Source organism: Crinia signifera, chromosome 1, assembly GCF_055691185.1.
Source record: "Crinia signifera chromosome 1, ASM5569118v1, whole genome shotgun sequence".
NCBI lineage: Eukaryota > Metazoa > Chordata > Amphibia > Anura > Myobatrachidae > Crinia > Crinia signifera.
The window spans coordinates 479,754,818-479,769,543 of record NC_139217.1 but is presented as its reverse complement, the minus strand read 5'-3'; the positions used below and the strand labels follow the sequence as shown (position 1 = coordinate 479,769,543).

General features: G+C 47.1%; 1 protein-coding gene across 2 annotated transcripts in view; it reads left to right on the top strand.

Annotated features, from left to right (window-relative positions):
- Nucleotides 1–14,726, top strand: part of LOC146024850 (talin-1) — a 147,129-nt gene that overhangs the window by 38,534 nt on the left and 93,869 nt on the right. For both annotated transcript variants that reach the window (XM_083155483.1, XM_083155482.1), the window contains 5 exons: nt 1,168–1,335; nt 1,414–1,708; nt 4,335–4,501; nt 4,576–4,704; nt 5,474–5,587. In XM_083155483.1, the coding sequence (XP_083011609.1) occupies nt 1,168–1,335; nt 1,414–1,708; nt 4,335–4,501; nt 4,576–4,704; nt 5,474–5,587 (873 nt within the window). The remainder of the gene's footprint in view (nt 1–1,167; nt 1,336–1,413; nt 1,709–4,334; nt 4,502–4,575; nt 4,705–5,473; nt 5,588–14,726) is intronic.

Sequence of the window (14,726 nt, the reverse complement as noted above, 5' to 3'; positions counted from 1 at the left end):
CCTATGCCCAGTTTAACCTTCTAACCATCCTGCCTCCCAGCACTGCCCCCCCCCTTTCCATTCCGGTGCAATCCATCTGTGCCATATAGATGGCGCCTGTTTGAAAAGTCCGACCAGTGCCCTAGGAACCCGAACCCCTCTATCCTGCACCATCCCTTTAGCCACGCATTAAGCGCCATAAGTTCCCTCTGTCTCCCTAGACTAGCGCGCGGCACTGGTAAAATTTCTGAGAAAATTGTCCCTGAAATAGTTTTCTGAGAAAAAGTCCCTGAAATTGTTTTTGAGGACACCCCACCTGCCACTGACTTGGTCATTTGTGCCAACATGCACCATGACCGCTGGGTCTTTACCAGCTCCCCCCCCCCCCAGTAATCTGTCCACGGTGTGCTGTACCCGAGTACCCGGAAGACAACAGGCTGTATGACTATCGCGGTCCCAGTAGCCGATTGCCCTGTCTGTCTTACGGATGATAGAATCTCCTACCACCGCCATCTGTCTTGTTGTCCCTGATTCCCTAGCCCTGCTAATCCTGATGTGCCAGCCCCCTGGATGCTATAGTTACTGGTCACATCCAACCCCAGCAGTTTTGAAGTAACGTCCGCAGTAATTTCGTCCAGTCTGGGGAATCTACTGGGATTTATTAAGTCCGCACTGGCCTGCCTCTTCCTCCCCCTACTACCCCTTCTGACTGTGACCCATCTAACTGGCTCACCCTCCTCTATTGCTAATACCCCCAGATCCTCCAAAGTTTCCACTGTGAGGCGGAAGCTTTCTTCAAATTTGGCAATGTCCCTCAGAGTTTCGGTGGTCTGCTTTAGATTACAAATTCTGGCTTCCAAAGCAGCCATCTCTACACATCTGACACCGATGTATTCTCCCGGGATCCTAGGATCCAAGTGCGCTTACATCTGGCAAGACACACACTGAGTGAGATTGCCGACCCCGGGATTTTAGAGGGTAGAGAATATACCACAGCTGCTATATTCTATATTATGGAGAAAAAAAGAAAATCACACACAGCGGGCCTCAGATTAGCTTGTGACTTGAGTTTCTCCATGTCAGATGCTTGTGGTGATGAGCCATGGTATCCTGCCTCTCCTCGGACACGTTTTGGTATGAGATTGGACCTGTCTGTTCTCCTGTGTCACGTCTCCGTACACTTTGTAGGACATGCTGATGCAGTTGGCCAAGGCTGTGGCGAGTGCAGCGGCAGCTCTTGTTCTGAAGGCAAAGAATGTGGCCGAGCGGACAGATGACTCCATGCAACAGGCTCAGGTCATAGCTGCTGCAACCCAGTGTGCACTCTCCACGTCTCAGCTGGTAGCCTGCACCAAGGTGAGATATCCAGCCGGCCAGGCCAGCAGTTCCGCCATCTGTAAGACCATGCAATAATCCTTCATTCTCTACACTCAGGTAGTGGCCCCAACAATCAGTTCTCCAGTCTGCCAGGAGCAGCTCCTCGAGGCCGGGAAGCAGGTGGCCAAGTCTGTAGAAGGCTGTGTGGAATCCTCCAAAGAGGCTACGGGAGACCCAGAGCTTTTGAAGGCGGTGGGAGTCGCAGCGTCTGCTGTAACACAGGCTCTTAATGACTTGCTGCAGCACATCAAGCAGAACGCTACTGGCGGACCACCTACTGGGCGATACGACCAGGCCACGGACACCATCCTCAATGTGACAGAGAACATCTTTAGCTCCATGGGCGATGCGGGTATGTCTGCGCCAATTCCAGTACACCCTGACACAATACAATCCCAGTGTTGTGGGTGGCTGTAGCTGGGATTCTCTGCACACGGGGGCTCCCATATAGACATGCCTATTGCATCTCTGCCGCTTTCAGCGCCAATCTGGGCCCCTGGCATGACATCGCTGCCAGATGGCATTTGTGAGCTGTATGCTTGTGGTGGTGATGGAGGTAAGGTTACACACACCAATGTACATGCGACCTCATATGGACTAATATCGTATGATCTACATGTGACGAGCGTGCACAGTGTCATACGTGTATCTCAGAGACATGTCATTGGAAATCGTGTCTTGTAGATGAAGAATTCCCGACACAATAAAGATCTCCTCAGGCAGGTGACATTTATAGCAGGTTCCCGTGTAGCTGCTCTCCTTCCCCCGACATCTCCTCAGGCAGGTGACATTTATAGCAGGTTCCCGTGTAGCTGCTCTCCTTCCCCCGACATCTCCTCAGGCAGGTGACATTTATAGCAGGTTCCCGTGTAGCTGCTCTCCTTCCCCCGACATCTCCTCAGGCAGGTGACATTTATAGCAGGTTCCCGTGTAGCTGCTCTCCTTCCCCCGACATCTCCTCAGGCAGGTGACATTTATAGCAGGTTCCCCTGTAGCTGCTCTCCTTCCCCCGACATCTCCTCAGGCAGGTGACATTTATAGCAGGTTCCCCTGTAGCTGCTCTCCTTCCCCCGACATCTCCTCAGGCAGGTGACATTTATAGCAGGTTCCCGTGTAGCTGCTCTCCTTCCCCCGACATCTCCTCAGGCAGGTGACATTTATAGCAGGTTCCCGTGTAGCTGCTCTCCTTCCCCCGACATCTCCTCAGGCAGGTGACATTTATAGCAGGTTCCCCTGTAGCTGCTCTCCTTCCCCCGACATCTCCTCAGGCAGGTGACATTTATAGCAGGTTCCCCTGTAGCTGCTCTCCTTCCCCCGACATCTCCTCAGGCAGGTGACATTTATAGCAGGTTCCCCTGTAGCTGCTCTCCTTCCCCCGACATCTCCTCAGGCAGGTGACATTTATAGCAGGTTCCCCTGTAGCTGCTCTCCTTCCCCCGACATCTCCTCAGGCAGGTGACATTTATAGCAGGTTCCCCTGTAGCTGCTCTCCTTCCCCCGACATCTCCTCAGGCAGGTGACATTTATAGCAGGTTCCCCTGTAGCTGCTCTCCTTCCCCCGACATCTCCTCAGGCAGGTGACATTTATAGCAGGTTCCCCTGTAGCTTCTCTCCTTCCCCCGACATCTCCTCAGGCAGGTGACATTTATAGCAGGTTCCCGTGTAGCTGCTCTCCTTCCCCCGACATCTCCTCAGGCAGGTGACATTTATAGCAGGTTCCCCTGTAGCTGCTCTCCTTCCCCCGACATCTCCTCAGGCAGGTGACATTTATAGCAGGTTCCCCTGTAGCTGCTCTCCTTCCCCCGACATCTCCTCAGGCAGGTGACATTTATAGCAGGTTCCCCTGTAGCTGCTCTCCTTCCCCCGACATCTCCTCAGGCAGGTGACATTTATAGCAGGTTCCCCTGTAGCTGCTCTCCTTCCCCCGACATCTCCTCAGGCAGGTGACATTTATAGCAGGTTCCCGTGTAGCTGCTCTCCTTCCCCCGACATCTCCTCAGGCAGGTGACATTTATAGCAGGTTCCCCTGTAGCTGCTCTCCTTCCCCCGACATCTCCTCAGGCAGGTGACATTTATAGCAGGTTCCCCTGTAGCTGCTCTCCTTCCCCCGACATCTCCTCAGGCAGGTGACATTTATAGCAGGTTCCCGTGTAGCTGCTCTCCTTCCCCCGACATCTCCTCAGGCAGGTGACATTTATAGCAGGTTCCCCTGTAGCTGCTCTCCTTCCCCCGACATCTCCTCAGGCAGGTGACATTTATAGCAGGTTCCCCTGTAGCTGCTCTCCTTCCCCCGACATCTCCTCAGGCAGGTGACATTTATAGCAGGTTCCCCTGTAGCTGCTCTCCTTCCCCCGACATCTCCTCAGGCAGGTGACATTTATTAGCAGGTTCCCCTGTAGCTGCTCTCCTTCCCCCGACATCTCCTCAGGCAGGTGACATTTATAGCAGGTTCCCGTGTAGCTGCTCTCCTTCCCCCGACATCTCCTCAGGCAGGTGACATTTATAGCAGGTTCCCCTGTAGCTGCTCTCCTTCCCCCGACATCTCCTCAGGCAGGTGACATTTATAGCAGGTTCCCCTGTAGCTGCTCTCCTTCCCCCGACATCTCCTCAGGCAGGTGACATTTATAGCAGGTTCCCGTGTAGCTGCTCTCCTTCCCCCGACATCTCAGCGCATGCTGCGGAATACACTCTGCAATGTCTGATCCATTTACCATGGAACCATAATGTGACCAAGGGGTAAAGATCCTGCTGCGGTGTTACGTGGGATGGAAGGGTCAGTAGACCCAGGACACTCTCTCCCGGGTGAATGTACTACACCCTCTGATTGCTAGATGCCCGGGGGCCTGTAGGTCACCTATTTTAGGTGTTTATAGTAATAATTGTAGGGAATGTGACCGTAGACGTCAGTGATTGCAGGTACAGACGTTTACTGGCTTGTCCTGTCCAGCAATGATCACATTCTCTTGTCTTCGGTCCAGGTGAGATGGTTCGTCAGGCGCGAATTCTAGCGCATGCCACATCAGACCTTGTGGGAGCCATCAAGGCCGACGCAGAACAGGAGAGCGATCTGGAGAATTCACGCAAACTGCTGAGTGCTGCCAAACTTCTGGCAGATGCTACGGCTAGAATGGTGGAGGCGGCCAAGGTGAGATCTCGTCTCTTACCGAGCATGCTTTATCCTGCTGCCCATCATCCTAACCAATGACACTCTCTCTACAGGGGGCCGCAGCTCACCCAGACAGTGAGGAACAACAGCAGAAGCTGCGCGAGGCGGCCGAAGGGCTCCGTATGGCCACCAACGCCGCTGCCCAGAATGCTATAAAGAAGAAGCTTGTGCACAAGTTGGAGGTGAGTGAAGCGCGTGTGAGGGAGGGGGTGAGTGCGGTGTGTGTAACTGAAGCGTGCATGAGGGTGTGTGTGTGTGGCATGTGAGGGGGGATTGTCGGGTGCGTAAAGCATGTGTGTGCGTGTGTGCATTTATGTGGTGCCTGTGAGGGAGAAGGTGAGTGCAGCGCGTGTGTAAGTGAAGCACACCTGAGGGGGGTGAATGTAGCAGGGTGTGTGTGTGTGTGTGTGTGTGTGTGTGTGTGTGTGTGTGTGTGTGTGTGTGTGTGTGTGAAGTACACATTATGCTGTTTGTGTAGCGGGTGTGAGGGGTGTGTGTTTTAAGTGTGCGTGAGGGAGGGGTGTCTGTATAAAGGGGCTGTGAGTGAAGCGCGCGTGAGGGCTGTGTGTGAGGGAAGCGCGCGTGAGGGCTGTGTGTGAGGGAAGCGCGCGTGTGGGCTGTCTGTGTGTGAGGGAAGCGCGCGTGAGGGCTGTCTGTGTGTGAGGGAAGCGCGCGTGAGGGCTGTCTGTGTGTGAGGGAAGCGCGCGTGAGGGCTGTCTGTGTGTGAGGGAAGCACATGTGGTGTGGAGGTAAGTGAAATGCGAGTGAAGGCCTGGAAGATGTTGCATGATAAGTATATGCAGCGTTGATCACTAGTAATGGTGAATAGTATAATTAGTCCGTAGATTGACATGACACGGATGATGTGGTTTAGTGGATGGTGTGGTTTACATTAAGGATCTAGAGATTGCAAAACTCTGTTTCAATGTTTCTTCCATTTTACTTTTCTAGCAAGCAGCCAAGCAGGCTGCAGCCTCTGCAACGCAGACTATTGCGGCAGCGCAGAACGCGGCCTCCACCAATAAGAACCCAGCTGCTCAGCAACAACTGGTGCAAAGCTGCAAGGTACGTCGCACCGCATGCGTGTAGCTCTTACTGTCCGTGCACCGTCAGCACATAGTAATCACACAGGAAATGTATTTTATTCTGTCATTGGGGTATCCTTTGGTTTCAGACCGAGCACCAAGGAGTTAACTTATGCGCAGGGGAGAGGCCCCTCCTCCCCATACCCAGCCTGCCTCAGGCCAGCCATTTTTCCTTGGTGCCAAGGAAAGGGCACATGTTTTCAAGGAGCAGGGCTTTGGGCCTTGATGAACTTTTATTTACCATTCCAGCACCAGAAAGGTTAAACTTCTTGGCTGCTCCCCGGTCAGCCAGACTCCTCCCCTCCTCTACCCCGCCTCCGGGCCAAGCTACTTTCAGTTTTAGTTGTGCTGGCAGGAGCCAACACGCACTATAGAGAGGGGCTGCCTTATGCAGCCTTATTTCTGATTTTTTTTTAAACGTTATTTGTCTTTCGTCCATCCCGGTGACACAGCTAACCTTGGGATGTAGGAGGGTCCGCAGGAGCCAAGGCACTTATGCTGAAAGCTTTGCTCTGGATGCAGGCGTTTTAGGTGCCCACAGGAGTGGGTGCTATGCTGATCGGCTGATTTTGACTAGAATAGCTAGGTTTTTATTGTTTTATTAACTTACTGGGCAGTATTCAATGAGCCTGATTCGCCATGTTTTTATGGCGAATTTGTGCTGTTTGGCGAATTTTGGACTAAAACGGTGAATCACCCTATTCAATGACCAGATGGCGAATACATTTGAAGGTTTTTTTCGCCATGATTCACCGAGTAGCAATCGCTATCTTTTTATGGAGAAGTGGAATGTGAACTTTTAAAATAAAGTGTTTTGTTTTTTACATTTGGTGTAAAAAAATCAGGCATTTTATTCTGAGGAGGGGCATGCTATTTTTATTCATGTGCTGTAAGCACATGAATATATATTTAATTTAAAAATGTTTTTTTTTTTTTTTACACAGCAGCCAGCAGGGGCGCCGGAGCCGAGCCGCTCATTACATATTCATATATTCACTGCACCCGATCGTTACGATCGGGTGTAGTGAATATACGCGGCCCCTTGCTGGCACCCCCGGGGGGCAGCCTGTGCTGCCTGGCACCCGGGGAGCCCACCTCCCCCCACAAACGTTCTGGGGCAGGCAGAGACACTTCCATCTCTCTGCCTGCCACCGTCCTCAGGCTCCCTGCGGCGTTCGCCGCAGGAGCTCATATTCGCCGGTCAGGGGCAGCGAGCCCCTGACTCGTTGAATACCGGAGCCGGCGAGGCTCCGGAACGTGGCGAATATGCAGCGAATCCGAAAAAGGATTCGCTGCACCTCGCAGGTATACACATTGAATACCGCCCACTGTGTTACTGTAGGTTTTTCACCAGTGTGCGGCTTCTGACAAGAAGCGCTGCACACTGAGAGCGCAGCAGAGGCTGACAGAAGCGCGTCCTGTCAGCGCTCTGTGTGCAGGGGTGGGCTGTCTGCACCCACTGCACAGCGCTTAACCCCAGCTTTGCTGTGGTTTGCCCAGGCCCTGGGAACATCTGCAACCGGCTCCTTGCTTAGAAAGGGATCGTGGGGGAAGGTCCTCCCGCGATGGCGGGCGCCATCTTGAAAGGGTTTATAGACTGAAATCCCACTAGGGAGGTGAAGTCTATTACAGGTGTCCAGCGTGCACCGTGGGTTATAATGACTGACACGGGTGATGATGCTGCTGCTGTGGGGGGGGGGCATGTTATTGGACTGCAGTGTTTGCGGGGTTAAATTAACATTTGAACAGGTGGACCCAAGGGGACCTTTGCCCTGCTTGCGAATCTGTGCCCAGTGATGCGCATGCCCAGAGGTCTGAGCAACAAGAACCTGCGTGGGCTGCGGCGTTGGGGAGGTCTGTGAATGCCTCTGGCTGAGGCTCTTAATAGGCAGAAAGATAACTTATTAAAGTCTCCTGGCCCTAGTTCCAGAAGGTGGAAGGATGCCTTAAAGCAGTTTTTGAGGGAGTGGGCTATACACTCTGCCCCATTATTGCCTCAGCTTGGGGAGCTAAAGCTCTGATTGCGTGGGCTGAGGCTTTGGGAGAGCAGCTGTGGCCTGACTCTGAGGCATTCATCCTAGCAGAAAAACTCAGATGTGCAGCAGAGTACATCACTGAGGCTGGGGAAGAAGGCGCTAAGATGGCGTCAAAGGTATCCGCCACATCTGTGTCTGCTAGGGGAGCCCTCTGGCTTAAGGCCTGGGATGCAGACAGCGAGTCTAAGAAAGCCCTTGAGACCTTGGCGTTCAAAGGGGATGCTGCTTTTTGGCTCTGAACTAGAGTTTATCATAAAGCAAGCCACAGGGGGAAAGAGTATGCTTCTTCCTACCACTGCAAAAGCTTCAGGATCAAAGTTTGGGGTGTTTAAACCTGCCTTTCGCTCTTCCTATCAAAGGGGAGCATCCAGCAAAGGCCAGGCGGGTAGAGGTAGATTCCCTATGAAATATACAGATGTGAGTGGAACAGGATCTGCGCAAAAGGAGGCAGCTGGGATGTGCACTCTATGGGGGTGTTTCTTCCTCACCCAAATTACACGTATACACAACAAACAGGCAGAGTACCCTTCACCAGCGCTTCAAAACACAAATCAATCAAAATACTTCCCCTTTTTTTTGGTGTTTCAAAAGGGGGGGAGTGGGGTAGGATTCCTCCTTAGTAGTGGAGTATTGTTATATCCATATGTGGAAGAAAAAATATGGTCATAGCATAATACAGTTTTAATGACACATATAATAACATATCATCTTTTTTTTCCTTAAAAATAGTAATTCACATAAAAATCCATTCATATGGCACACAAAATATACAGTGTCTCCGATGATCAAAATAAATGGCTGGCAAACTATTACCGGAGGTGGTGGAACTGAATGGTTAAAGACAGTTCTAAAAGAGATTGTCCCACAGAGTGGCAGCCCGGGCAGCGCGTATCTGGAAGCAATCCCCTGGTATTGTAGTCAGCCGTTTATTCTCCCATCAGGGTCACGCCAACGCGTTTCAACCAAGGTCTGGTCTTTATCAAGGCTCCTGAGTCTTTTGTGTGCTGTTTCCGATGGGGTTTAAATACCCACTGTCTGAGTCTCACTTCCGTCCATACGTAGGACCGGAAGTTTCCCGTCGCCATAGTTACCGTCTCTATACGTGTCCGTCCGCAAAAGTTTCCTCCCTCTGGTGCCTGTCAGGGCAGCCGCTTGATACATAGTTCCGGAGTAGTCGCGTCATTGCACAGGGTCCCGGCTGGACCGCCGATCACCCGGCGCGTACACGCTCCTTACTTCCGCCCTTACTGCAGTTCTGGTTGTTATGCAGGCTTCCGCCCTTAATGTCCGTGTTCTCTTTAAATTATTAAGAGAAAAAAAGCAGCATTATTTATCAGTATGGGGGCATAAATAAATAGTAGGTGGGACATATAAAAAGCGAGTAGAAAAAGGGGTATTATAAAAATATCATAAAAACCATTTTAATTCAAAATCGGCATTTAAGCCGTGCGGTTTCAATGTGTTAAAATCATAGATAAGTTTTATCTCTGTTTTTGCCAATTGGGTGTCTATATCTCTTCTTCTCCTATCCCCCTCTACCAACTTGAAACCCACAAAGTTTTTTATATGGGAAGGGGAACAATTGTGCTTAATTTTAAAATGTTGGGAGAGGGAGTGGGTATCCAGGCCTTTTTTAATGTTCCTTATATGCTCTCCTATTCTGATTTTCAAGGGCCTAGATGTGCGGCCCACGTAGAAGAGGTTGCAAGTACATTCAACGATGTAAACCACATTTTTAACATTGCAGGTGATGAATTCTTTAATTTTTTTGTTCACGCCATTGATTGTGACTTCTCCAGTTTTTTTGCTGTTTGATGTATTAGGAATATTTTTACATCCTGTGCAGGCTCCGCATCTGTGGAAACCCACAGAGCGGATACCTCGTCTCACATTATTGGTGGGATAAATACTTTTGGTTATGGAGTTCCCTATGTTTTGGGCCTTTCTATAGATAAATTTAGGTCTATCGGGAATCATTGTACCAATAATGGGATCTTGTTTCAGAATTGTCCAGTTTTTTTTAAAAGATTTTTCTAGTTTCTTATGTTGGACGCTGTAATTGGTTATGAACGCCCATTTCAGACTGTCATCTCTTTCTTTTTGTTTCGGTTGGATTTCTGGTGGTGAAATTGTGGGTTTATCTTGTAAGAGTATTTTTCTATCCATTTTCTTGACATTATCAATGGCTTTTTCAATTGTTTCCTTTTTGTATCCGCTATTTTCAAATTTCTCTCCCATGTCCTTAGCCTGTGACTCAAAGGTTGCATCTTCCGTGCAGTTTCTTTTAACTCGTTTGAGTTGTCCCATCGGGATTGAATTGAGCCAGTTGTCGTGATGGCAACTGCTCAAATTGATGTAACTCCCAGAGTCTGTGGGTTTTGTGTATGATTTGGTTTTTAAAACATTGTCCTCACAGTATATGGTGATGTCTAAAAAGTCCACGGTTGTCTTGCTTATATTAAAAGAGAAATTTATATTAAGATCATTTGAATTTAAATAGCAGCAAAAATCTTTAAGAGAATCTTCATCTCCCGCCCATAAAAAAAGTACGTCATCTATATAACGGGTCCAGGACACCAGGTTCGCCCCATATGGGTTGTTATTCCATATGTGCTCCAACTCCCACTGTCCCATAAAAATATTCGCATAACTGGGGGCGAACCTGGTGCCCATTGCTGTTCCGACCCGCTGTAGATAAAAGTCCCCTTTGAACATAAAATAGTTATTTGATAAAATAAAAGCAACACCCTCGATTAAAAATTCCTGTAAATTCGGTTTTAAAGTGCTTCTTTGTAGGCATGCTGTGGTAGCTTTTATTCCTTCGTTGTGGCCGATAATCGTGTACAGGGACTTTACGTCCGCTGTAACAAGAAACATATTTTCACCCCATTTGAATGTTGGTATTTTCTGTAATAGATCTTTAGTGTCTCTCAAATGGGATTTATTTGTTAGAACAAGTGGTTGCAAATGGGAATCTATAAATTCGGACAGGTTCGCGGTTACTGAGTTGATTCCTGCTACTATAGGTCGTCCAGGAGGTTGGATAGGGTCTTTATGGACCTTCGGAAGTATATAAATAACAGGGGTCACAGGCTCCAGGGTCCATAAAAATTTTGCTTCGTTCTCCTCTATGGTTTTAGGTTCCTGGTATTTATTTATAAATTTTTGGAGATCTTCTAAGATTCTTTTAGTGGGGTCACTTTTAAGCTTTTGATATGTTATTATATCCCCCAATTGTCTATGGACTTCTGTCTCATACCAGGTTGCATCCATTACTACAACTCCCCCCCCCCCCTTATCCGCCGGTTTGATGACGAGATTAGTGTTATCTTTAAGGTCTTTTAATGCCTTCCTTTCTCCCATATTCAGGTTAGAGTGTTTGATTTTTGTGTCTAATTTCCTGACATCTTCTTGCACCATTGTGCAGAACGTGTTGATATAATTGCCTTTTAGATGGGAGGGGAAGAAAATGGATTTGGGCTTAAAGGATGTTTGGGGTATGTTATCCGGTTGTGCAGTATCTGACATATCTTCTTTGTTGAAGAATTTTCTCAGGCACAGCTTCCTGGCAAATTTATTGATATCTACAAATGTTGTAAATTTATTCAAAGGTGCTGTAGGAGCGAACTTTAGCCCTTTTTCCAGAACTTTGGTCTCATATGGAGTGAGAGTGTGGGAACTAATGTTGAATATTTTTACTTGTCCCTTTTCCAGTGGTTTATCTTTTATGGCGGGGTTTATCATTTGATTTCGTAGTTTCTTAGTTTTTTTCCTTTTTCTTTCTCCTCTATTTCTTTGTCCTCCTCTTTTTCCTCTGTGTCTAGTTTTTATCTGTCTCGGTTTTGATATCTTCTCCGCTCTAAAAAAGAAGTGGAAGGTAGTATCTCTCTATCCAAAGGAGCAAAACGATTTCCTCTTCGCCAAGTTTGATCTTTTTCTTCATATGGGGGTCTATTCTCTCTTCTGGACTTTGCTTGCTGGTGTTCCTCGTCTTTGTGGGTTTCTTCATAGAGGGGACGGTTATATTTGTTGTCTCGTCTCTGGTATTTATTTTTGTTTGAAAATCTTGGACGTTCAGCTGAAAGTCGTCTATCTCTCCATTCTTCTCTAGGTTTATAATGGATTTTGGGCTATTCCCTCTGTTTTCGATATCTGTATTTCTCATTCAGCTGATTTTTCCGTGTCGGTGGTCTGTAGTCCTCTTCATTCTCCCTAGGATATCTTTCGTGTCTGTCTCTCCTCGATTCTTGTCTTTCAGGGGAATTTGCTGTCGATGTTCCTTCATAAGGGTCTTCCTCTATCACGGAGTCTTCATTTTCTTCCTCATCTTCATTTCTGGCCTCTTTCTTGTCTCTAATGAATTTCCTGATTTTTCTGTCCACTATTTGTCTTTCATTTTTTTTGAGGTTTTGTACAATTTTAGTTTCTAAAGTTTTGTACTCTTCTTATTTCTCAAATCTAGCTGTTAGGTCTCTATAGCCTTGGATTTCCTCCTCTAGGGTATTCAAATCTTTTCTGCGCTCCTCTATAATAAGGGTTATTAGTGAAAAGGAACATTCTGTTAGGATTCTTTCCCATTCTTTTTAAAATTTTCTGAGGCGGAGCTAAAAGAAGCTTCCTTCTTAATTTTTAGGCCCCGTGGTATAAGGTCATGGGCTAAATACTGTTCCAAGGTCACAGTTTCCCACCAAATTCTATTCTCTTTGAGAAGAGCACTCTCTAGTTTACTCATCACATTATCTAAATTATCATCTAGGAGTTCGATCTTATTCCCTCCATCTTTAAACAAATCCTCAAATAAAGTGCGTCTACGATCTTTGTAGGCAAACATTATATGTGCAGCAGTATTAGTTACACTCGTGAAGAAGGACAATAAAATATGAAATATACAGATGTGAGTGGAACAGGATCTGCGCAAAAGGATGCAGCTGGGATGTGCACTCTATGGGGGTGTTTCTTCCTCACCCAAAGTACACGTATACACAACAAACAGGCAGAGTATCAAATAACTATTTTATGTTCAAAGGGGACTTTTATCTACAGCGGGTCGGAACAGCAATGGGCACCAGGTTCGCCCCCAGTTATGCGAATATTTTTATGGGACAGTGGGAGTTGGAGCACATATGGAATAACAACCCATATGGGGCGAACCTGGTGTCCTGGACCCGTTATATAGATGACGTACTTTTTTTATGGGCGGGAGATGAAGATTCTCTTAAAGATTTTTGCTGCTATTTAAATTCAAATGATCTTAATATAAATTTCTCTTTTAATATAAGCAAGACAACCGTGGACTTTTTAGACATCACCATATACTGTGAGGACAATGTTTTAAAAACCAAATCATACACAAAACCCACAGACTCTGGGAGTTACATCAATTTGAGCAGTTGCCATCACGACAACTGGCTCAATTCAATCCCGATGGGACAACTCAAACGAGTTAAAAGAAACTGCACGGAAGATGCAACCTTTGAGTCACAGGCTAAGGACATGGGAGAGAAATTTGAAAATAGCGGATACAAAAAGGAAACAATTGAAAAAGCCATTGATAATGTCAAGAAAATGGATAGAAAAATACTCTTACAAGATAAACCCACAATTTCACCACCAGAAATCCAACCGAAACAAAAAGAAAGAGATGACAGTCTGAAATGGGCGTTCATAACCAATTACAGCGTCCAACATAAGAAACTAGAAAAATCTTTTAAAAAAAACTGGACAATTCTGAAACAAGATCCCATTATTGGTACAATGATTCCCGATAGACCTAAATTTATCTATAGAAAGGCCCAAAACATAAGGAACTCCATAACCAAAAGTATTTATCCCACCAATAATGTGAGACGAGGTATCCGCTCTGTGGGTTTCCACAGATGCGGAGCCTGCACAGGATGTAAAAATATTCCTAATACATCAAACAGCAAAAAAACTGGAGAAGTCACAATCAATGGCGTGAACAAAAAAATTAAAGAATTCATCACCTGCAATGTTAAAAATGTGGTTTACATCGTTGAATGTACTTGCAACCTCTTCTACGTGGGCCGCACATCTAGGCCCTTGAAAATCAGAATAGGAGAGCATATAAGGAACATTAAAAAATAGTGGATACCCACTCCCTCTCCCAACATTTTAAAATTAAGCACAATTGTTCCCCTTCCCATATAAAAAACTTTGTGGATTTCAAGTTGGTAGAGGGGGATAGGAGAAGAAGAGATATAGACACCCAATTGGCAAAAACAGAGATAAAACTTATCTATGATTTTAACACATTGAAACCGCACGGCTTAAATGCCGATTTTGAATTAAAATGGTTTTTATGATATTTTTATAATACCCCTTTTTCTACTCGCTTTTTATATGTCCCACCTACTATTTATTTATGCCCCCATACTGATAAATAATGCTGCTTTTTTTCTCTTAATAATTTAAAGAGAACACGGACATTAAGGGCGGAAGCCTGCATAACAACCAGAACTGCAGTAAGGGCGGAAGTAAGGAGCGTGTACGCGCCGGGTGATCGGCGGTCCAGCCGGGACCCTGTGCAATGACGCGACTACTCCGGAACTATGTATCAAGCGGCTGCCCTGACAGGCACCAGAGGGAGGAAACGGTACTTGTTTCCTAGCACGGCCACAATAGTGAGTAATCGTGTCCCTTACTTAAGGGACACGATTACCCACGATGGACCCGATTTCTTTTGAAATCAGGTCCATTTTGCCGGCTAGGATAAAATATCGGGGGCATCGCGTCGGTCGGGACCATTAACATTGGTCCCGACGCGACCGACGCGATGCCCCCGATATTTCCATAGACTTCAATGTTAAAAAATATTTTAACATTGAAATCTTGTCGGGAAAGGTAAAATATCGGGGGCATCGCGTCGGTCGGGACCATTAACATTGGTCCCGACGCGATGCGACGCGATGCCCCCGATTTTTGCATAGGATTCAATGTTAAAAAAATTTTTAACATTGAAATGGTGTAAAAATGTCAAAAAATGTGAAATGGGTCCATATGACCCGTTTCACATTATAGATGTCCCCGTCGTCGCCCCACGATAGACGCCAACCCGAAGCGTGG